Here is a 24806-nt window from a genome sequence, read left to right as displayed (position 1 = left end):
AAAATGATTTCAGGAGATATTTATAAGTAGTATACTTTGTGATAATATTTTATTATATGCCTCTCATATATTAATTTAAAAAATGGTTTAGTTTTACTTTTTCCCGCTATTTAACATGGGAATGTGTAAATATATGTAGCTCTTTAAAACTGACAGATAAACTGGTGTATGATGTGTTGGTTTATTGGGAAGTAATTTGGTATTCCAGACATGGAGGCAACTCAACTTCTAATATACCTACAACATTGGCTTATTCATAAGATTCATAGATTTACTTATGAAATATGTATGTCTCACCTGTGCCCTGCACAGATGGTGGAAATGGGGTTCCCCTCTGTGGAATGGGTGGCTGAGAAATAAAAGCTAAGAAAAATAGAGTGGCAAAAAAACCACAGAACACAGAAAGTAGTTTCAAAAGCGGGGGCAGGACGGGCAAGCCGATCAGACACATAGAGCTTCTAGATTACAACAAAATGCAGCCCGTGTCTGCTTTATTTATGTTGGGAAACATCAAAGGCCTTCTATAGAATGTTCTTCACCAAAAAGGTTAAAGGTAGACTGTTCAGTTCCTAATGGGTTACGCCCATCTCCGGAGCTACTATGGGGGATCTTCCTAGCAGAACGGAGATAAAGGTCACGTGCATTGGGCAATCTATTGCCGTGGGAAAGCCACAGATAGTTCCTAAGGCCAAACCTAAATCTCCTTGGCTTCATGCCCAGAGAAGATCCTCATGAATTTCAAGGATGGCTTCCTGCATACATGCATGTCAAGCTCTATCAATCAGACATTTAATCTATATTGCAACTAACTCATAATAATTCGAAAAGATAGCTATTATAACCTCAGTATGCAGAAGAGAAAGGAGAAAGTCACAGAAGTTAAGTAATCTAAGGTCATAGTGCAAACAAAGGGTAAAACAGAATTCAATTCTGAGCTTTGGCTCTAAAATATCCATTCCATAGTCACATGGAATGAGTCTTTATTATTAGCTTTCCAAGTGTAAACTAAAATAATTTCTTTGCTTTGAAATATATTCTATTCTATGGCAGTTTGGGCTGACTCTTTGACTTGATGATATTAACAGCTTAAGTATTGGGAATTGTGTTAGTCAGATTTCCATTACTGTGACAAAATACCTGAAATACTCAATTTAAAAAGAGGAAAGGTTCATTTAGACTCCAATTTTAGAGATTTAAGTCCATGGTCAGTTGGCCCTGTTGCTTTTTGGCCTACGGTAAGTCAGCACAACATGGCAGGAACATCTGGCAGAAGAGGCTACTCACCTTGTGGAAGCTGGGAAGCAAAAAGAGAGAGGAAGGGACCAGGGTTCTAATATCCTATTGGAGGGCACACTTCCAGTGACCTGACTTCCTTCCACTAGGCCCCACCTCTTAAAGGTTCTACCACCTTCTATTAGCACTGTGACCTGGGAACCAAGCCTCCAACACAAGGATCTTTGGGGACACTTCTTCAAATCATAAAAGGGATACTTTTAGCATGGACCCAGAAGGCTAGTAGCATTCAGTCTTGTAGTTAGAAGTGATTAAATGCTGAAAAAATGAGGAGATTTTGAATGTAAGAATTTTTATGGAGGCTGTTAAGCTCCAAGAAATGGTCCATCCAGACCTGTCATTTGTCAGTGACTCTGTTTCCCTATCAGTCACCCAGGCAGGTGGAGGTGCCCCAGGACTGGCTATGAGGGAAGGGCATTAGTGTGGTCTCACTGTTCCATTGAGTCTGCCCCTCAGTTCTTGAGCTTTTATTTACCCACCATAATAGAAGTGGTCATTATTTGTCAGGAAAACTCATCTTCAACCTCATTTAGGTCTAAGATTAGCTTTCAAATCATTAATGGCAGTGGTACCTTTAAAGTGGGAATTTTCACTGAAACATGTAGATATAAAATGATTAGTATTCACAAATTGGTGTTTTAATAGGAACCTTGAAAATTTGCTAATTACGTGAATGAATGAGGGTCAAATGATGGAGCTCTGAGACCCAACCATGTTTTTGGCCCTGGAAATACTTCTCTTGTGCAATAAGTCAACATGGAGACTTATACCATTAGTCACTTGGCAGCAGAAAGGACACATGTGTCTTTAGGTGAATTTTCTTTACAATGAGATCATGAGTTCATAACTTGCTTAGCTCCTTGTGATTTCAACAAGTCATAACAGCCCTGGAACTTAGCTTTGTTTCCTAGGCCAAGGCATCCCTTTAGAGTAGATCATTCACATTGTACATTTACATATTTTGGAAGCAGGGTTCTACAATTTATCATGTTTTTATGCAATATTTATCCTTCTAATCCTTCTCCAGGAAAATATTTAATGGCAAGTGTTACCTAATCCTTTCTACCTCAGTCAGGTTCCTAATCTGTAAAAAGAAGGAAATCAGTCGATAGGACCTCAAATGGCCTGTGAAACTGTATTTGTGTGCAGCCTGGTGACACAGAGAGTGTATTGCAGGTATGGGGATTTGAATAGTGTCTCATCCATCCTCTGCTCCCCGCATCCAGGTGTGTGCATGGGCAGTTCCACTCGGCACATTGTAACCTTTGATGGGCAGAATTTCAAGTTGACTGGCAGCTGTTCCTATGTCCTGTTTCAAAACAAGGAGCAAGACCTGGAGGTGATTCTCCACAATGGTGCCTGCAGCCCTGGTGAGAGGCAGACCTGCATGAAATCCATCGAGGTGAAGCATGATGGCCTCTCGGTTGAGCTCCACAGTGACATGGAGGTGAGAGGTGCTTTCTGTGGGGCCCCATGGCAAGGCTGCAACAGAACTTCAGGGGAGCCACATGGAGCTGGTGGCAGCTGGCTTTAGCTGGTGCTGCTGGTTGGGACTCAACCTTCTGCCAGACTAGCAGAGCACCACCTTCTTCTGAGGGCCTCCTTGCCACTTCCCTTTTCTTGGCCTGATTTCATATTTTTCTGAGCCCAGAATTGGAAGAGCAAATCAATTTTAGATAGCATTAAATTATGAATTTAGTGCCAGTTTCTGGCACTGATAGAGCATTGGGGTTGGCACAAGGACTGTTTACCCACTAGGCATCATGAGCCCAGTGTCTAAGGCTTGTGAGCTTTCCAAAGGGAAATATTTAGGGCCTAAATCAGGGCCTTTGGAAATATTTAGGGCCTAAACAAACTATAATGCTCCAAAATTTGAAAACTGTCAAACTGGTATAAATAAATGTTTGATTAAATGTTTACAAAAGGTTACATTATGCCAACTTCTTTACTTGTTCACTTGAAAATCATAAATATTTCATTGCATGAAAATAACTCGTAGGCTAGATTTTTCTCACTTTGCAAGAATTTCTGAACATGAACAATAATTTCTGAAAAAATCATAGCTCATCATATATTAAATGAGAACTCATAGCCAAATAATTTTAAAATCAAAGTGGTAAAAACCCTTCCAATTTTTTTTTACAGCAAAAATTATATTCATCACAGGGTGTGAGTACATTTTAATATGTTTGATATGGTGGTGCCTCCAAAGAAAAGAGCTTCTAGGGACACACGTGCAAGCAAAGAGGACCTGAAGTACTTCTGTTAGATAATCCTGGAGACAGGGCCCTGATGAGCTGGAAAAATAGCAACTTTTCTAACCTGTCCTGAAGGGGTCACCCTTCCCTGTTGAGTCACAGACTCAAGGTTCCCTTTAACCCTGGTCTTTCAAGCTCCAGGTGCGTGGCTGTCTGTACAGTACTATAGCTGTCTGTTCCTCAGCAAGCTCTGCAAAGTGCCTGCATTTTAGAAAAGCTGTTGACAAATATCAGGGCTCGTGGTCAACACTGCTGTTGAGTGATGAATGTGTAGGACATCTCAGTGACTTCAGTAGGAAGCCGAGACTCAAGTTCTAGGATTCCTTGTTGCTGGGACTACTGATGACCTTTTCCTTCTTTGGGCAGGTGGCAGTGAATGGGAGACTGGTCCCTGCCCCTTACATGGGTGGGAACATGGAGGTGAGCATCTATGGTGCCATCATGTATGAGGTCAGATTCCACCGTCTTGGCCACATTATCACATTCACTCCACAAAACAATGAGTTTCAACTGCAGCTGAGCCCCAAGGTGTTTGCTTCAAAGATGTATGGCCTCTGTGGTAAGGAAATTTTCTCCACATTTCTCTCTCTCTCTGTCGTTTATTTTTTTTAATTAAAAAGTGTTTTTTTTTTTTTTTTTTGGTACTAGGGGTTGAATTCCAGCCCCCTTTATTCCTTGAGACAGGATCTTGCTAATTTGCCAGGTTGGCCTTGAATTTGCCATCCTGACTCTGCCTCCTGAGCAGCTGGGATTACGGGCACAAGCCACTGTACCTCGGTTCCCCCCTACATTTATAAATCTTATGCATTGTACTTTCAGGGTTCTTGGATGGAGGGTTTCTGGGTCTAGTGGCCAGTACCCCATCACAATGTTCAGATGCTGGTGGGGTGGAGAATGGCCAGGTCTCCAGCGTCAGCGTGGTGGCCTGTATGACTGCTAACTCGTTCCTTTTTCTCTAGGGATCTGTGATGAGAATGGGGCCAACGACTTCATGCTGAGGGATGGCACAGTCACCACAGACTGGAAAACGCTCGTCCAGGAATGGACAGTGCAGCAGCCAGGGCAGATGTGCCAGTCGGTTCCTGAGGAGCAGTGTCCTGTCTCTGACAGCTCCCACTGCCAGGTCCTCCTCTCAGCCCTGTTTGCTGAGTGCCACAAGGTCCTTGCCCCAGCCACGTTCTATGCCATCTGCCAGCAGGACGGTTGCCACCGGGAGCGAGTGTGTGAGGTGATTGCCTCTTATGCCCACCTCTGTCGGACCAATGGGGTCTGTGTGGATTGGAGGACACCTGAGTTCTGTGGTGAGTTCCCTTATGTGCTCTTACAAGTCCTGGAGGGCAACTAACTGTGGTCTCTCTCAACCTTTCTGGGCCTCAGATTCTTTTCTGCCTAATGAAGATCAAAATCCCTATATTTCTTATTCCTTAGGATTCAAAAAAGAATCAGGTAAGATGATAGATATATAAGTACTTTGAATGTAGGGTTCTATATAAATCAAAGATGATCCTTTCTATTAGTATTCTATAATTCAAACAAATGTGAATTCAACGTATTAGACACTACACATCAGCAGTACTATATAACCAGTCACAATGAATTTGAAGTTTCACCAAGCCATAGCCAAAGCTCACAGAGGAGGCTTTGCCTGAGCTGGATTTTGAAGTGTGAATGGAATTTTGCCATTCGGTTACTAAGAAGATGCTCAATTACAAACACCACAGGATTGCTAGTGTAGCTGTCTTCCCCTCAAGGTCAGCTTTCCTACTTGAATGTGGCATTTATTTGTCATTTAAAATGTGGGGGATACCAAATGAATTAGATATGAATCCTACCCTCAAGAGGTGCGGGAGTGAAAAGAACACTGAATTTAAACACCCTCAATCTGTATCAAATATAATGGCTGACTTTCTTTCTTTCTTTTTTTTTAATTGGAATTAAGCAAGCTGGAGTTCATTATTATAAAGCTGTCAGCAGTTGTAACTGGGGCTGGAGGACTTGGGCATCCTAGTCTTAGTTCACTGGTGATTGGCTGTTTTCTTAGTCTTTCTGGGCTTCAGTTTCTGCACAGTGGAATGAGAGAGTTGGGCAAGACTGCCCCCAGGTTCCTTTGAGTTCTGATTTTTTTGAGTCCATGTGGATGACACTTCCTCCTCTTAATCTCCTGAAGTCAAGGAGCATGTTCTTGTATCTAAGTTACTGTAAGCACCTTTTTTTTTTTAAAAAAAATATTCTAATTTGTTATATATGAGAGCAGAATGCATTTCAATTCATATTACATATATATAGCATGGTTTCTCATATCTCTGGTTATACACAATGAAGAGTCACACCATGGAAGAACCTTTTTTGTTTGCTAATTTCTCTGTGCATATCCTGGCTATTCATTGTGCTCCAACTCTTTGAAAATCTTTGGAAATCCTCTCTATCTGGGTGTGTGAGGTAGTTGCCAACAGGGTGAGAACGACAGTGAATCACCTTGTAGCCTCTCTCCCAAGGCCACTCTTCATTGCTATGGATTCTTTTTTTTAATTTTAAGAGAATTTTAAAGCGTCACATACATCTGCATTCCAAAGAAAAAGCCACAAAGCTTGCTAAGGATGCATGGGTTCACTTAGTTAGTTAGGATTCAATTTGGCTGCAAGTAGCTGAGAAATAAAATTCTCTGTCATATGGATGATCAGAGGAAGGTGATATCAAGTGATTCTGGGGTTCACCTGAGGGTGATCTTTTTCTGCCTGGTTTAAGATGCAGCTCTAGTTATCATTTGTGTGTTCCATGGGGAAGGAGAGAAAAGGAACAAACGGCATGCACACACAGCTGTCTTTTAAAAATGATTTTTGGAGGCTGCCACAGGATACTACATTCCTCTTATAGCTCATTGGCCAGAATTTAATCGTATTACCACACTTAGCTGCAAAGGATGTTGGGAAATGAGCTCTTTATTCTGGGTGGTTGTGTATACAGCTGAAAGTTCCATTTCTATGGAAGATGGAGAGAACGAACATTGGTGAAAAGTTGTCATCTCTGCTGTAGCAAGTTTGTCAGATGATTGAACACCTTGAATCAGCTGCGTCTGTGTTTTCCTCTGGTGTGTGCCATTGAGAGTGACTTCCTTCTCTGTCTGCAGCCATGTCATGCCCACAGTCCTTCGTGTACAACCACTGTGAGCATGGCTGCCTCCGGCACTGTGATGGCAATACGAGCTCCTGTGGGGACCATCCCTCGGAAGGCTGCTTCTGTCCCCCACACCAAGTCATGCTGGAAGGCAGCTGTGTCCCTGAGGAGGCCTGCACTCAGTGTGTTGGGGAGGATGGAGTCCAGCACCAGGTAGTAGCCTTGGCCTTTCACCTGCTGTGGGATGGCTTCCCAGGCTCCTGCCAACTTCTGCAGGAGGTCAACTCCTAAGGGGATCATGGAGGGATAGGGAGGCAGTATTACATAATGGCTTTGGATTCAGATAGATTTTGGTTGAAATTCTGGGCCTGTCATGTATTAGCTGGGCAATCAAACACAAAGTGTTATTCTCACATTATTACTATTATTTTATGATCATATTCATGTACATAGAATGATATAGGAATTCAGGAGGGAAAAGAAAATGAATATTTTATATGGTGATGCCTGACGTTATTCAGATTATATTATATACCTTGATTATGCTAACCCACCATGTATAAATTTTCTCACTGTTTTTCAAAGGTGGTTTTTTTTTTTTTGCAAGATATTAACAGTTACTGTGGCCAAATGAGTTGAAAAAATACTTAGCTAAACATAGTTATCACATTTCTTTATTGCAGGATACTTCAGCACTTTTGGGGTGCTAATGTATATTGCAAATATTTAAGAGGATTTTTGTTTCTTCAACTTATTTAATCATGCAGTTTGTGTGTGAGTGTGTGTGTGTGTAACATTCCTGTAGACTAGAATTCCATAGAATATATCAGGATATCCTCTATTACTTATAAATACTCACAGAAGCCCTATGAAGAATTATGAAACCCTATGAAGAAGTCTTAAAGAGCTTAGTAGCTTGCCCATATGCACAGTTTGTAAGTGACAGAAATGGGAGTTGGACTCAGATTTTGAAGTTCCATCTGACCTCAAAGATCTTGTTCTTTCTATCATATGGAATTGCCATTTTAGTACATCTTTTTTGGACTGATTAGCTTGGAGCTATTGAGTCATAAGTTTTTATTTATTTATTTAGCTCTGCAGGAGTTAATTAGAACACTTGGAAAGAACAGTTGGCAGAGTTTAGCAGACTCCCCCTTCTTGGTCTGAAATGACAGCATATCTCTTCCAAGCTGATACCATGTGTATTTAAAGGATCTGGGGCTTATGTGTGTCTGTGCCTATGTGAATGTGGGCAGTGGTCTGGCCCTCACCCTTGACAGAGATACTACCAAGCAAGATAGAGGTAGAACCCATTTGGCTTTTAGGAAAGGTGAATGTGTTCTATGATCCTGTCTGCATTCATGATCTAACACTTCCAAAATCACTAAGAAGAACTTTTAACATTACTGAGAGGACCAGGTTTGGTGACTTATCTCTGTGTTTAGTCACAACTAGGAGAACTTTTGTGGTAAAGTTAGTCAACCAACCATAGGAAATGTTGAAAACAGTAACTACAATAACTACACTATTCTGTCCCTGACATTGTGAGCCAGGAAATGGATCATTTTATTTGATTCTTCCCAAAGCTCTGTAGGATCCTTATCACATGTCCTATTGAAAGATGGAAAAGCTGAGGCTCGCATGGCATGAAGTTATAAGGCTGGGACTCCCACTTATAGCAGAAGGTCATCCCGTAGTGTTCCAGCCCAGCCACTGATCTCAGTACAGTTGTATAAGCATGGGCATCAGTTGCACTGAGATCAGTTAGGGTACTACTTGAATGGGTCTACTTATTAGGGTACTACTTGAATGGATCTCATCTGTTATAGTTTAGTTGTTGGACTTCATCACAGTGGACCCCATTTGTTCTCAATGTGGAACAGAAGAGCCAGGAGAGAAGCCCAGTCAGATTTTACCGCCATCTTTTAATTTGCCAAACTAAGCAATTGGCTGTACATAATATTCCCCAAGTGAGTTGACAAAAACCTTACATCTCTCTCCTTGATTTGCACAGCTCTTAGACTCCCACAGGGCTCAAATGATGTGTAGCATTTACATATGGTGCTAGCGCTTAGTGGTAATTCCTGATTGGTTTTTCTGGTAGGGGCCTAGTGCTTCCTCTCAGAAGGAGGCAGAACTGGTCTCTACCCTTGTCTTTGGTATTCTGTGATGAGAAGTAAACTCATTTGCTAAGTGTTTCTGGCTCCATGAATGTCAGGTGTCTTTAGGGCCCTGAAAGTAGGGAGCTTGTGAATTTTATCCTCCTGTCTTGCATCTCCAGCCCCCCCCTTCTCCACTCCTCTCACTCTATTTCTCCTCTCCTCACCTTCAGTACAAAACATTAGAATAGGCATTGGATTGTGTAAGGAATCCATCCAAATAGCGCAATCTTTTGGACATAGAAACAACCTTATAAATATATTTTAAAAATCAAGTAACATAAAATTAATCAAAAGCTTTGCAGAGAACACAGCCAGTTTTAGTTGTTCAGAAAATATAGCTTAAATGGGTGAAAACACATATCTTGTCCAACCACCTGTGTTTTCAGCTTCTACTTTCAAAGCAGAGAAAGACTAAAATTCTAATATGAAGAACATTTCCATTAAGGGAATTTTTTAACTGAAAAAAATGAAAAGCTCAGAAAAATCTTCCTTTGGGGAAATAAACCATGGTATAAATCTATTATAGTTACTTTGGAAGGGTAAAATATTTATCAGTTTCCATAGCTCTTGTTTGTTTTACAAAATGTGCTCCAAAGATACAAGCCTTTATAGCGGGCACAGAAGGGACTAGAAGCCACCACAGGTTGTCCCTCTCTGTGGAGCTGGTGGTGGGACACCATGCTGGCAGGCCCTATGTCAACTCAGGGAGAACTGCATCCTTCACCGGGAAGCCCATAGCTAGGAACCTCCTTACCTCTCCCTCAGTCTCTGCTGTGCTGCGATAGGGCTCATTCATTTGCATTCATTCAAATTCTCAGGCTCCACAGTGGTGGGTGGTGTATGACTTGTGTGTCCCTTCTCTGGCTTTGAGCTTTGAAGATTTTGGTTTTTCCCAACCATACTCCAGGTAGGCATCTTGTGGCATCTCTATTTACTATGACCTGCAGCTGGCTCCTCCACCTGGTCTGTTCAGATGGTAGTCATGCGTCTGCCTGCAACCTGGCAGAGGACAGGCAACCTTTGGCATGGGCCTGTGCAGGAGTGCCCTCTGCTGGCAGGTTTGCTGTGTAGCCTGGCCAGGCTAGTAGAGCGGCCTCCAGCAAGCTTACTCATCCTTAGCTTTGTTGGGGGCCATTGATTCTGTGCCCTGTCTTTGGTGGGTTTTCTTTAAACCTCCTGGGAAGACCAAAAACCCTGGAGAAGGATGATGAACACCTGCTTTTAGACATCTATTTTAGAATTGCACACTTTCAGGATAGAGAACCCTGTATTTCTGTCCTGGATCTTCCCAGCCCTTGGAGAAGCCCTGGAACACCAGCGCTGTGGCCACTGTCGGATGTCTTTAGGGCCCTGAAGTCTTCTCTTCTGCAGCCTGCTCGCCATCTCCAACTTTGTCTTTAACATGCTTCCGTCTGAGGCAGGGTCCTGCTGCAGACCTTCAGGGCAGCTCCTTGCTTATGGAGTTAAGTGCAAACTCCTTATTCTGCGCCTGGCATTGTAATCCAGGAAAAGGATCATTTAATTTGATTCTCCGTAAAGCTCTGTAGGATCATAATCACAGAGCTGCAATCAGGTCCTCATCCCACCTGCCTCCCCATGCTGTGCCCAGGCCACCACCAGGCCCAGCCCTGCTTGCCCACAAGGACATTCCTTCCTCTTTACCCTTCTTCATTCAGTTCCCACCTGCAATTTCTTTCCTCTTCCTCTTTGCGAGGTCCTTCCCAGGCTTCATAAGCATTGTCTTTGTGACACATCTCTAATCACCCATCCCTCATGAAAATTTTCTTTATGCTTATGTGTTTTTCATTTTTGAAAATGGCTTTATTGAGATATAATGTGCATATTTAAAATGTACAATTTGAAGGATTTTGACCCATGTGTTCATCCATAAAACCATCATCATAATCAAGGTGATGGATTTCCATTAGCCTCAAAGTTTCCTTTTGTCTTCTTCTAAATCCATCCCCTAACTCTAGACAACCACTAGTCTGTCTGCTTTCTTTTTAATTTTTATTAATTTTTTTGTTGATGGTCTGCTTTCTGTCACTATAGATTCATTTATAGTTTTTGGAATTTTATATATGTAGAATCAGGCAGTGTGCCTGGCTTTTTTTCATTTGGCATAATGCTTTTGAGATTCATACAGGTTGTGTGTCTAATTAGATGGTTATTTTTCATTGCTAAATAGTGTTCCACAGCATGCGCATATCATAAATTATTTCTCTCATTCAACTTTTCATGGATGAGCTTTATTTCCTCAACTCTTTTATTAGTTTTTGGGACTGATCCCAGACAAGTGTGTCCAAACCTGCCCAGGGTAGATGCTGTGGCTCTGGATGAGAGGTAGTTATGGTACAGCAGCTAAATCTGTTGCATCTGGAAACTGAATGCTGGGTTCAAATCCTCAATATGCGACCTGGTTAAGTTACTTAATTTCTCAGTATCTCAATTCCATCATTTTATACAAGATAATGATAGTACTTATCCCATAGAGTTATTATAAGGAAGATAAAGTAATGGATGTAAAACCCTTAGAGAAATATCTTGAATATATTTAATGTTAGTCACTATTTGAGGTACAGAACACAGTGGTTAAAAATATGAATTCTGGGTCTGAATTGTAGCTTTGTTGCTTGTACTACGTAATCCTGAGCGAGTGCCTTAGCTTTATCATTCAAAAAGTGGAGGTGTGGGGATGAGAAGGACAGTGGAATGAGACAGACATTATTACCCTATATACATATGTGATTGCATGACTGGTGTGACTCTGCATTGTGTGCAGCCAGAGGAATGAGAAGTTGTGCTCCATTTGTGTCAAAATGCATTATGCGTCCTGTGTATCTAATTAGAACAAATTAAAAAAATGTAGGGATGACGTGAGTGATTTAGATAAAGCCCTTGAAACAGTGGCACACAGAAGATGGCGTTGAAATGTTAGCTGTTGCAGTTTGAGTGACAAGTGACCAGAGCAGCTCTGAGGGTCTCACCCTGAAGGAGGAGGGAACTCCTTGGGGAGGGTGATTCACCTGGAGATCTCTGATCTTCCTTCTTTCTAGCTAACTGTGGAAGCAGAAAGAGTAAGTGGGACTTTCTCAACCTGGTGATGTTTTAGAGGCTTTTGAGCTGCTGGATAAGAATGTGTTTTTTTTCAGGGGCAATTTAGCTTGAATTTGATTTTAAGTTTAAATTTAATCTGATATCTGAATACAGAGATAGACCAAGTCCTAACTCTGCATCCCTATTTGTGGAGCTCATCGCTCTGCAGCATGCCCTGAACTAATCACAGCGTCCACTCCTCACAGCAGTCCTGGGGGCAGGCTGAGCACCCTCGTCTTCCATGGAGGAAGGAAGCCCATGCTGGAGTTCAGGGTTCCTTATGTGGTAGGGCTGTGTGCAACTGTGAGGAACTCGCTTCATGCTCTGGGCAGACCCTCATCTGAAGACTCAGAGATCTGTGCCCAGATCTGATCAGTTCTGGCATCAACAGTATCAACAGTTTGAAGAGTCTTTTCCTCTCCTCAACTCTTTCTACCCACTTGTCTCAAGTTGATTCCAGACGTAAATGGATTTCCTTCCCAGGCTACATCCCAACTTCTCCTTCAGCTTGGGAAATGCCTAGCAGTGTGACACAGGGCTTTCATTTTCTTACTTTGCTTGGTTTCAGTACTACTATCAGAGAAAGCTTTAGGGAAAGTTCTGGAGTTTTCTAAAATCTATAGTTTGTTCTTTCTCCCTGACTTTGCAAAGCTGTGTGGTAAGGGCCTTTCTCACGACCCCTAAGTTTCTCTAGCATCTTGCCTCTCGGAACCTCACAGCCTCCTTTCACTTGTTCATTGTGTGGCTCTGACAGAGGGATAGGTCAGGAATGGTCCCTTGTGACAGGAAAGTGGGCCAGAGGTGAGGGAACTGACGTCCATAAACTCCAGGGCTTTGCACTCTGACGTGTTCTGTGCTTTTTCTAAATCTCATTTTCTCCTTAGTTCCTAGAGAGCTGGGTTCCAGACAATCAGCCCTGTCAGATCTGCACCTGCCTCAGTGAGCGCAAGATCAAGTGCATGTTGCAGCCCTGCCCCACTACCAAAGGTAAGTGAGTTCTCTCTGCGAGGTGCTCCTGGGGGAAGAAGTGGTCTTTGGGGCACCTCCATCCATCCCATCTCAGACATGGACATGGCAGACCATATATAAATAGGGCTGGTTTTCTTGACCAACCTGCATTCCCCACTGTTGGTCTTGGAGTCCTGTTTTTTACCTGGAGTAGATGCTCCAAGATCTAATCCCACTGTCCTATTCCCCACCTTGGCATCAGACCCTGGAGCATAACTTTGAGGGTGTCAACAGGACATACTGCGGAGACTCATTTTGTCCTGGTGCCATGTCCTGAATCTGTGTGGGACTCCCGTGCAGGGCCTGTGCTGGTTTTCTGTGAATGGGAACATTTGAAACCCTTTTCTAGACTGGGCCATTATTTATTTCTCTGACTTTTGTGACTGTTCTCATCCTCCAGCTCCCACATGCGGTTCTTGTGAAGTGGCCCGTCTCCATCAGAATGCAGACCAGTGCTGCCCAGAGTATGAGTGTGGTATGTGTCCCACCTTGCATGTCCCTCTTGGCCCCAAACCCCAGGTGAATGATGTCCTGAGTGCCTAAAGCATGAATATGCTGTCAGGCACAGGGTGTGAGAAGGTACATGGGTAAGGCCTGGCTGGATTTTCAAAAATTAACACCTTTGAAAAACCAGATTTTCATCCTAGAAAAATTCTATAGTACAGTATGTGTACATGGGGACTACCACTGGGGATTGAGCCCAGGGCCTTGCTCATGTTGGACAACTACTGTAGAACTGAGCTACATTCCCAGCCCCCATAAGTACAGTATTATATGCAAGATTTAAGAGCATTAATCAAAGGGTGGGGTGGTTACTGCAGGGTGGGGCAAGAGAGATTTCCTGAAGAAAAAGGCATACTGCAGTATCCCATTGTCCTTTTCAATAAGATTTTAAGGACACTAGATATAGAGAAGGCCAGATCCCCAGGCACCTTGACTTCAGCAAGATGATGGAGGGTTACATGATAGGCTTGCAAACTATGAAGTCCATGGTGGAACGAATGAAGGTGTAACTCAATGAACTCAGAGTGGATGGAATGAAGGTTCACATGACAGGAAAGCTCTCGTCTTCTTGTGCCTCACAATGTGCTTATGAACTATATGGAGGAGGACATAACACACAGGCTTATAAAATTTGCAGTGGTGTGAATCTTTAAGGGAGAGCAAATAGACCAAGGAGAAAGAATGTCTAGAAAAGAATTTCAGTAATCTGAGAAATTTATTTTGGTGAAATTTATCAGAAATAATGAGACTTCTTATACAAGAGGGAGCTCTGACTTGAGAATAATTTTTTTAAAAAATATGATCTTAGGATGTTAGGAGTAGAGAAAACTGGAAGGGCTATTTAGCTCGAGTTCCTCATTTTATTGACATTATTAAATGCCCAAAATATGCAGGCACTTGACTTTCATTATTTTATGACATCCTCAGACTAATCCAATAAAGTTCCCATATTACAGAGGGGGAAACTGAGTCTAGAGAATTCAGACTGGGCTAAGATCTGTAAGTACTAGCAGATGAAAAGAACAGTCAGTAAGAGCTTACCATAGGGCTATCTCTGTACCTGATTATGTACCTATGTAAATCTCTCTCTCTCATCTCTCTATCTAATCCATCACTCCCATCTTTTTCTCTCTTTATCATTATTTGTTTTCTTTTTTTGGGGGTGGGGATACTGAGCCACATCCCCAGTCCTATTTTTTATTTTATTTAGAGACAGTTGCTTAGTGCCTTGTTTTAGCTGAGGCTGGTTTTGAACTCCCAATCCTCCTGTCTCAGCCTCCTGAGTATTACAGGCATGTGCCACGGTGCCCAGCTCTCTATCACCATTTCTATCTTATCTATCTTTATTGATTATTATCATCTGCTTAAAACTGTAGGAGTCTGCATGAATAGGAACATAGACTCCCCATCACAGTAACAAAAGGACCACCCTTCAGAACTCTGTGTGAAACTCTCTTTTCCTGGCCCTCAGTGTGTGACCTGGTGAGCTGTGACCTGCCCCCGGTGCCTCCCTGTGAAGGAGGGCTCCAGCCAACACTGACCAACCCTGGCGAGTGCAGACCCAACTTTACCTGTGGTGAGGCCTCCACTTTTCTCCTTTGTATTTGTGTTGCTATTTCTCTGTAGACTAACTGCTTTTTGGTATAACTGAATATCCTGCAGCCCTGAGCTGGGTGCAAGTGAATGTCTGACCTGGGTGTGGAGTTGCCCAGGACACCATGTTAGAGCTGAATATGTATGAACTGTGGCGGAGTGCAGTCCTCAGTGTGGCAGGACTGAGGGTGTCGCCCTGTATGCCCTTCAGTCTGCAGAAAGGAGGAGTGCAGAAGAGAGTCCCCACCTGCCTGCCCCCCACACCGGACACCTGCCCTTCGGAAGACCCAGTGCTGTGATGAATATGAGTGTGTCTGCAATTGTGTCAACTCCACTGTGAGCTGCCCACTTGGGTACCTGGCCTCAGCTGCCACCAACGACTGTGGCTGCACCACAACCACCTGCCTTCCTGACAAGGTAGGGACAGCTCACCTTTGGCAGGGATAATGACCAAACGCTTGCTCCTCAGTGGTGATTTGCACCTACTCAACCCTCCCTTCCTGCTCAAACCAAATACTACATAGGTTGGTGGGTGGAATCAGAATTCCATCTCGCCTAAATTTAGTTAACTCTATTTACAGTGAATCTATTGTGTATTTGGCTAGATGGTTACAATCAATCATGGTTTTTACCTTTAAAAAGCTTGTTTGTAGGTTAGCTAAGGAAAAATATGATTGCATGTATCATTTAGAGATCAGTTAGTAGTTTATTTATGTGCTAATCGCTGTCAATTCATCTATCCCTCCCTCTGTCCATTGACCAGCCAATGTTTACTGAGCAACTACTATGTTCTGACAGAACTGGTACTGTGTCAGGTGCTGTGTGAGAAATATAAGATATGGTCCCCAACTTATGATCTCACTAGTATATATGATAATAGTCTCTCAACTGAAAAATAAAGTGTCAGTGGCTGCTACAGATACTAAATATAAATAGCAGTCTTGAAATATCAACTAAGATTAGCTGTTGGGAAAGACTGAATTGATGGGGTGGGGATGAGGATGGAGAGTGGGAAGGGAAAGTGAGTGTTGGGGAGTGGGACTTGAAATGAGCCTTCAGCGGGAAGACCGGAGCACAGTCACAGCTGCTGGATTGAGGGTGAGTGACAAAGAGTAGCTCCCTGGAGCTCCTTAGGGCTACACCAAAAACTCAGTTGCCTGGAATGCTCTAGATCTCTGTTCCTCTTTGGATTCTTCAAGCTCAAGGTCTCCCAGCACACATCTTCTAGAGACGCAGGTGCAAGTTTAGGAGGCAGCAGTTGCTGCTCCTCATGGGTCTTTCTGGTGCTCCTCTTCTCGCCCCCTCCTCCTTGCCCTTCTTTCTTGTGTCTTTCTAACCTATAGCAACCCCAGTCCCATTTTTAATGCCTTCAATTCATTGGAGAAGCCAGGTCATTTGTCCTAGAAGATGTCATGCACTCTCAATTTGGCTGACAGCTTCCTCATGGTGTTGTTTACTATGTTCTTCCAAACACTTTATTTCTACTAAACTAAAAATTAGACTCAGGGTATTATTTTCATGCACATTTGATTTTGGTGGGGCAAAAATTCCTCATAGATGGTGCTGTGTACCTCCTATGGCATCATACCGTGAAGTACATAATGTCCAGTTGGCCCACCGTTAATGATAAGACTGAGTTCAGGTAATATCAGTCTATTTCTACATCAAGAAGTTTATCCCACCTCCATTCCTTCTGATAGTTTTAATAGTCATTGGTGTTGCTCAAGAATCAGTATATCATGAGGACTTGAAAACTTGTGACTTTTATCTACTTGACTCATTATTATGTATTTATTGGCTTGAATTCTTCCAATAGAACATTTCCCCATCTACTTTTGGTTACCCTGAAATAGAATTACTTTAGGTAAGGGGGTGGGGGTAAATGCTTGAGCTAAGGTATCTTGGAGATAGCTGAGAGGTAAGATTCTGGGTTAAATGGTGATCATTTTCTAGGAGACATTTTAATAGAAGAACAAGGTATTTCGGTGAACAGGTGCATTACACAGAAGCTAGAAGACTGAGTAGGTGTAGGATCAGTAAATGAGGGTGGAGACCTGTTCTGCATAGTTTTTGAGGGTATACTTGTGATTAATATCAAAATTTCAAAACTTGTCTCTGGATCAAACAGCTTCTTTAACACCTCATTCCAACAAACTACACCTGAGCATACATTCCTGGCTTTAAATGTCCCAATTTCATCCAGTCTTTGTAATTTCATCTCTCGTCTCTTCTACAACCTATGATTCTTCCAGATAAGATCCATTCTCTCAAACATAGCCCGTACTGTGTTCCAGAATCTTTCCTTCTTATGTTCCTTGTCACTGTGCGGGGAGCGGGAGGTTCACACACTCATAGCACCTCCCCACCTTCTTTTACTTCAGTCTGCTCCTAAGGGGACAGATGTGGGTGGGTTTCAAGTCCAAGGACATTCCTGGGTCTGAGAACTTGGGTATAGCTTTTGTGTGACCTAACAAGAAGTTCAATGTTCCGTAATGAAAATGGGCCAAGGCAGCCAGTTGTTATATCCAATCCTGAGGACCATGAAGGACTTACAAGGGACCACCCTCAAGGATGGGCTGGGGATGGCTTTTCTAAGGCTGGTGGGCGGGGAAGGGAAGAACACAAAATCTACCTCCGAAGCACCCCTCCACATAGGCAGAGACCAGACTAGCTTTATTTCTTGCTGTTTCCTCAGCACCTAGATCAGCTTCCACACAGTAGATGGTTACTGACCGCTTGCTTAAATGCATCCAATGAGTTCATTCACAGAAACCTCGTGTCTGCAGGTGTGCGTCCACCGAGGCACCATCTATCCTGTGGGCCGGTTCTGGGAGGAGGGCTGTGACGTGTGCACCTGCACGGACATGGAAGATGCTGTGATGGGGCTGCGCGTGGCCCAGTGCTCTCAGAAGCCCTGTGAAGACAGTTGTCTGCCGGTGAGTGGGACACAAAGGCTGCGTACTGCATGGGGCCACTGGATGAGGAAAGTAGGGGAGAGGATCCCAGAAGGGGGCAAGAAAGGCCCTGTGGTAACCTCTGGTTCAAAGCCAGAAAGTGCAAGAAGGAGGAGGAGAATAGGTCTGAGTTAGAAGAAGGAAGCATGAGAGAAAAATTGCTGTGTCATCCTTCCATGATTTGATCCTTGGCTAACGGCCATGCCTGCTGTGTGGTCTTAGGCGCAGAGGACTGGCAGAATTGGTTTGAGCAGATGTAGAAGAGATTAAATGCCCAGAGAAGAGGACCTGATTTTTCTCTCTCTCTTCCACTTTTAGTCGCCACCTTAGCTTATCCCCAGAGTAGACATATGTTCTGAATTTTCTATGATTGTTCAAGTTTCAAGGCACCACAGCATTTCTACATAGGATGGTGGGCTTTGGGACTGTGTTTTTAATTTGAGGTACAGGAAACATGATCAGTGTTCCCCAAATTCAATTTGTGGTGGCCTACCTCTAAGATCCCCTAGTTTTGCACCTTGAAGACTGATCAGACCTTAGAGGAAGGGAGCAACAGTCTTCATGGAGAATCGTGGGTCAAACTCTGCTTGTTGGCATATTGCTATTGTTGCTTTCTTTTTATCATAGTCATGTTAAAGGAAGAAGTTCCAGGGCAGGCAAGCACATACATCTTGTGGATGCTTTTGTAAATGCTAACAGCAGTGAAGGCCTTGCTCTTGATGCTGCTTGGTGATAGAAGGGAGGGTCTAGGAGTGAATTCAGAAATGGGAGAGCCAGTCAGGTCACCTGCCATTCTCCCTGCATTGCTGATACCGAGGATGAGTGGAACTGTGAGGCATCTTTGAGAGATGATGGTACTGTGGAATCCAGGTGTGACTTTTGGGAACACTAAATTATGGAAACTCCTTGGTCTCCATCCCCTTCCATAGGTCATGGGAAGTGATGGCAATATCTTGCTGTCAAACAAAGAGAGTGCTGTTTAGAGGTCATTTTTATTAAGTTGGCACCCAATACACTTAGTTTTAGTAGGGAATTTTGATTGCAAAGTCTAGAACCCACTTGAGCTAACCAAAATAAAAAGACAGTTTGTGGAAGAGACATAGAGGAATCTCCTAGAAATAAAAGGTGAGACAAATGGTCATGACATTTCTGTCCATGGGTCCCATGAATCCCTGTCTTTCCTCTCCATCCATCTGCTTCTGCTCCTCACTGCAGACCAGCTTCCTCTATGAAGAAATTGTACTTTCTTATAAATTTCATTTGTGTATAGGTTTATGGAATCTGGTTCCAACTCCACATGGCTTTTTAGACCCCGGGCTCATTCCTGTCCAACCGGACTTAGTCAGTCCGGGTTCCATGGATTAACTTTTTAGAAAGAGATTCAATGGGCTCCGTTCAGCCCATGGATGGGTAGCTCTGTCCAGTTCCCACTCTGGTCCAGTCAAGGGTTATATGTGGTATGAACCTGGGTGTCCACTGTGGTCCGCTGTGGTGCTGGAGGCAACTCAAAAAGAAGATGGGTACAGAGGTCAGGGAAATGAGTGGAAGAGGAAAGAGTCTGGAACTCTTGGCCTCAGATAGCTCTAGGCGATGAGAGTCCATTATAATTTTATGGGATCACAGTCATTACCCAGGCTGTTGTTGACTGAAATGTCATTTTCTGGCACATGATTATATTTTATTCATCCTCATGATGTATCTCAGGAGGAAAAAGAGGGAAGGCTATTTTTCCCATTTATCAGAGAGAAGAAACAAAGAAATAGCATAGGGAATGGAGTTGGCTACTGCTCCTTAGCTCATCTGATGCCAGTAGGAACTGGAGCCTGGGGCTTGTTCTGTTAGGCTAGTGCCACTGGCAACTCCAGTGTTGCAAGGGCCAGTGTGGTCCAGGGAGAGGGAAGAGGTCTTCAGACTCTGCTCCTCAGATGGCCTCAGCAGGGACAAGGGACCCAAGCTCCATGTTTCCAACTTCCATATCAGTTATGGCAACCATGCTTCAAGGATCATGCTGCCTCATTAATTAGGAATGTATCTTCTGGTGATGTATATCTTCAGGTTGGGTGGATATTAGATCAACTTAGCTCCATTATTTAAAAAAATGGCTTAAAAATTTTAGTGCATATAACATAGTTTTCTGCATTTCAATCCTGAGTACTATCCCCTTTCATTTCTTCCTTTCTCCTTCCTAATTCCCTTTCTCTCTTATATTGGTATTTCTCCTATTTATTTATTTTTAATCAATGCATTATAATTATAACATATAAAATTGGAATGCATTGTGGTATATTCATACATTCACCTAGCGTAATTTGACAGAGAGAACAGGGTGGAGAAGAGAGTAAGGGGAAGGGTCTGAGATGTGTAGTCTGATAGGACATTGATAATATACTCATGATATACTCATTGGAGGAGTAAGGGAAAAGAAAATGGTGAAAATATAGGACGAGCTGTGGTTGTGCAGCAAGTAAATGGTGTTGCTGGTGGTGTGGAGGGGAATCTTGGAAAGATGGGAATTTTGGTGGCATGGTCAGCTGCATCTTAGTGTGAGACATGGATAAGGTCTTTGGGTTCAAGGTATTTGGTCTGGGAATCATTTGTGACATTGACAGTGTGCTTGCCCCCGGTGGGATGCAGCAGAAGACAAACAGGGTGCACACCTCAGATCACTCCTACAGCGAGGCTCATAGGAATGACATCAGATCCCTCCGAGTATTGCTTACTCTCTTCAGGGTTCCCTGGAGTCTGTTTCTTTTATGGCATTTCATATGTTCAGCCTTATGGTAGGATGTGTGGTGTATCATCCTAATTTGAGGTACTTAGTACCTCTTCAATGCACAATAAATGACTAAAATCTCAGCTGATAAAAAAGACTGGGGACAGCTTCCTGCGCACTGCTCTGACGTGGGTAGGGATGTCAACAGGTCCCACGGACGTGGTGTGGGCTTGAGCCAAGTCTCTAGAGTGCTTGCGCTGTCCTGAGGGAGGCCACGTTGTGTGCCTCTTCTGATTTGGCTCTGCTTGTGCGTGCATTTGGGAAGCCAGGCAGGCTTCACGTCCCCACCCCTCCTGGACAGCCAAGGTTATTGCTTCTCTCTTAAAGGACATTGCTTCAAATTGAAGCCTTGTCCTGGGTCTTTGCCCATGGCTCCTCACGTTCATTGTCTTGCCTATTGTTTGTTACATAGATGTTCAGAGGAAGGTTTTGATCCAAATTCCTAATGCTTTGGAGGAACTTGAGGCAAGATGAGCCAACATACTGCCAGGATACTGGGTTCCCTGTTAGGTTTTCTGGAGAAAGTTGAACTCTTTTTCTTTGTTTCTTTACTGTACCCCTTAACTATAGGTAATTGTCAAGTAACTTTCAGGGAAAGCCCATCTCCTCACAGTGGTACATTAGCTTTCTGTTGCTGTGGCAAAACACTTGAGAAAACAACTTAAAAGGAAGAAAGGTTTATTTTGGTTCACAGTTTCAGAGATTCAGTCCGTGAACAGTTAGCTCATTGTTTTGAGGCCTAATGTGAGGCAGAACATATGTCAAGGAGTTCATAGTGGAACAAAGCTGCTCACCTCATGGCAGCTGGGAAGGAGTGGGAGAGAGAGAGACACAGAAGGGCAGGGGTCCGGATATCCCCTTCAAGGACACACCTCCAATGAGCTAACTTCCTTCCACTGGGTCACATCTTCTAAAGGTCTTACCACCTCCTAGTAGTGTCACAGGCTGATGATCAAGCCTTCAACATTTAAGTTCAAACCATACAAGTGGTAAGAAATGGTGGGATCAGGGCATTCACCTGGTAGAAGTGATCAGCCCTGCGTATTCTCCCTAGTCAATGTGGGCCCTAGATTTGGTCCCAGCAAAGACTATGTTAGCTGTTGGACTAGGTCTTTGTCTCAAAAGCAAACCTTAACAAGGGCAGGCTCAATCTCTTCAGCTGGTGTAAGACCCAGCTTAGTGGTTCAATGGTTGATGCTTCTAACTACTTCTTGACATGGTCCTTAGGCTAGTGCGCAACAAAGATGAGCATTTCTAGTCCAAATGTTTCTGCAAACCCCAGGGCTCAGTACATATGAACAGGGGTAAGAACACCTGTGTCTTAGCTGCTGGCCTGTTGTGACTGCTCTTTCTGTTTTTCCAGGGCTCTACCTATGTCCTCCATGAAGGCGAATGCTGTGGAAGGTGCCTGCCATCTGCCTGTGAGGTGGTGACCGGATCACCACGGGGGGACTCCCAGTCTTACTGGAAGAATGTAGGTCTAGAGCCTAGGGAGAGTGGGAAGGAGGGCAGCAACTGACCAGCCTAGGAGTCCTTTCTGTGGTCCAGTGTCAACCTGGGTTTCGTCTCACTCCCTGCCTTTCACTTTCCCCATGGGCTGTTTAACCCAGCTGTTGGTATTATTTGGGTACCAGCGGGGTTTACCTTATTATTTAAAAGCTAGGTCAGGCTTCCCATTTTATGGATTTTTCGAAGAACCCAATGCCCTCTGTGAGAGTTCCATGAACTCCCAGGGGACTTGTACTCTCCTGTCACCTGTGAATCTAAGGCCGTGCATCCCCTGGGTGGTTGGTTTAGGGATGGCTCCACCATCCTGCATGTGTTGTTGGCCCATCACCCCTCCCAAAACTCCACAGGCTACAAGTACTGTTTGATGCCACAGCAACCCAGGCCTCAGGCCTTTTCACTAATTTCCATTGAAACCTCCCTGATGGTTTTAAGGAGGTGGAGAAATTTGTAACTCAGGGGAGCAAACAATATCTCGGTTTCCAAAGTCCCTCTGCTATTTCTGGAGGTATGGGTATGGTATCTTGCCATGCTGTTGACCCTCCAGTTCCCCACTCTTTTATTCCCTTGTCCAGCCCCCAACTCAGCCAGATTCCTTCCTCTAATGTACAGCAGTTTAGCTGTCTCCCTTGGGCCCCACCGTGCTCACTTTGACTTGGGTGCTTATCGAGCCATTTTCCTAATCACAGAGGATTTGCTCTTGGGGAATTTCAGTCTTGATGCCAGGACACAACAAATCTTTTCTTCTGATTAGAAGGAATATCTCGGGAGTGTTAAGCCCTGGCAGCCTCAGGGACAGGTAATGTAAGGGATCCACATGGGCCTTCCCCTCTGGCTCCTTCTGGTAAGACTAATATTTTTTGTTCAGTAGAAAGGAAGGCAAAAGGTTAATTGTCTTGCCCCAGATAGGTCCATCTCCAACCCAAGCCCATCACCATTCTCCTCCTCAGAGAGACCCAAATGACTCATTGAGTTTTTCAGTTGAGTGTCTACTAACCCCTTAGAATCCAATTTATGTTTGGATTTCCCTTCTGTGTGTCCCCCTTTGCCACCCTATTAGTTTTTCTGTCTCCCATCCATCCTGGACTGAGGCAGGCTTTGTCCCTCTTACCCAGAGGCAAGGCCAGCTCAGATCAGAGGCTGGTCCATTTTAGTGGTGGCTGTATGCTGATCCCTTTGGAGCTCAGTATTCTGCCCCTTCCCTGTCTTTAATGTCCCATCCCAAGGCTCACACAGCCCTGTCCCACATCAGTGTTTGCAAGACACAAGGTAACCTGAGTGTCTCTCTCCAACTTGAGTCTCCATCTTACCTATAAGACTTGGGTGTGGCAGTAGTTTTGCTGCTGGGAGCATGTCAGGGACCGGTGGGTTGAGCAGGAAAGGGTTCTCTTAGTGGGGCCCATGGCCAAGGCTCAACAGAGGCCTGAAGTAAGAAGGTTTAATCATGGTGAGTCAGAATAGGAAGTGGAGAGAATGCTGTAAGTATCTGGCATCTTCTGCTCCTCATCTGGAACAAGAAGAAAGTGATCAAGGGTTGGGGGAAGTAGGCCAAGACCTGAGGTGGACAGAGCGAGGCAATGTGTCTGGATGCCGCCCACTCAGACAACGCTCCTTCTAAGGCTTTTTGTAGGCAGAATCTCCTGGAGACTTTTCTGGACCATGGTCTGGGGCCTTTTCAGTTCTCTTTGCTATGGAGCCAATCTCTGATGCAGGCTCCCCATCTGCAGGCCCAGGAGCTTCAGGAACAGATTGCAGTGCTGTAGGGACCTGGGGCCAGCATCTCCAGCCTCCTGCCATCTCCCCATCTCCCCACATGAATAGGAAAGTAGCACTAGGCTGGGAAATGGTTGGACTTCCTCTCTGCCTCTCTTCTCTGTCAGCCCACACTGCTGCTTCTTGCCATTAAGTCTCTGATCTTAGCTCAGAGCCAATAATGAGGATGGCAGAGAGCGTCCCTTGGCTTAACTCATGGGGTTGATGATGGTGGCTGTAGGGGAAACTTGACTCTAGGATCTTGTTTAAGGTGACTTTGACTCACTGAGATGAACCCCGTGGATTCCCTCTGTGGCTTACCCTGTGAGTGCGACTTGGATCCTGAACTGGAGCTCACCTTTTGGGCCCAACCAGCTCCCTGTGAACAGTACACTGCCTTTGGGACCTTGGGCCCAAGACTTGCCTGGCTCATTTTGACTACCTCTGGTACTCTGCAGGTTGGCTCTCACTGGGCTGTGCCTGAGAACCCCTGCCTCATCAACGAGTGTGTCCGAGTGAAGGAGGAGGTCTTTGTGCAACAGAGGAACGTTTCCTGTCCCCAGCTGGAAGTTCCCACCTGTCCCATGGGCTTCCAACTGAGCTGTAAGACCACAGAGTGTTGCCCCAACTGTCGCTGCGGTAAGGCATGCTGGCCAGAGCCTGGGCTGGGCCTGGACCCTCCTTCAAACTCTTTCCTCTTTTGGCTCCTGAATTCTTTGTCTTGTTAGCAACTCAGGGAAATGGGCAGGACCAAAATCTTCCCATCTGTTCCTAATGCACTTGTGACAGTAAA

General features: G+C 44.1%; 1 protein-coding gene across 1 annotated transcript in view; it reads left to right on the top strand.

Annotated features, from left to right (window-relative positions):
• Vwf (von Willebrand factor) overlaps window positions 1-24806 on the top strand; it is a 162995-nt gene that overhangs the window by 112199 nt on the left and 25990 nt on the right. Inside the window, exons 35-45 of the mRNA XM_027951103.3 lie at window positions 2520-2740; window positions 3918-4110; window positions 4511-4852; window positions 6679-6878; window positions 12808-12910; window positions 13332-13406; window positions 14907-15011; window positions 15240-15445; window positions 17815-17964; window positions 22119-22229; window positions 24472-24652. Of these exons, the coding sequence (XP_027806904.2) occupies window positions 2520-2740; window positions 3918-4110; window positions 4511-4852; window positions 6679-6878; window positions 12808-12910; window positions 13332-13406; window positions 14907-15011; window positions 15240-15445; window positions 17815-17964; window positions 22119-22229; window positions 24472-24652 (1887 nt within the window). The remainder of the gene's footprint in view (window positions 1-2519; window positions 2741-3917; window positions 4111-4510; window positions 4853-6678; window positions 6879-12807; window positions 12911-13331; window positions 13407-14906; window positions 15012-15239; window positions 15446-17814; window positions 17965-22118; window positions 22230-24471; window positions 24653-24806) is intronic.

Source organism: Marmota flaviventris, chromosome 3, assembly GCF_047511675.1.
Source record: "Marmota flaviventris isolate mMarFla1 chromosome 3, mMarFla1.hap1, whole genome shotgun sequence".
Classification (NCBI taxonomy): Eukaryota; Metazoa; Chordata; class Mammalia; order Rodentia; family Sciuridae; genus Marmota; species Marmota flaviventris.
Note: the sequence above shows the minus strand (reverse complement) of the source record. Positions and strands in the feature narration are given on the sequence as shown.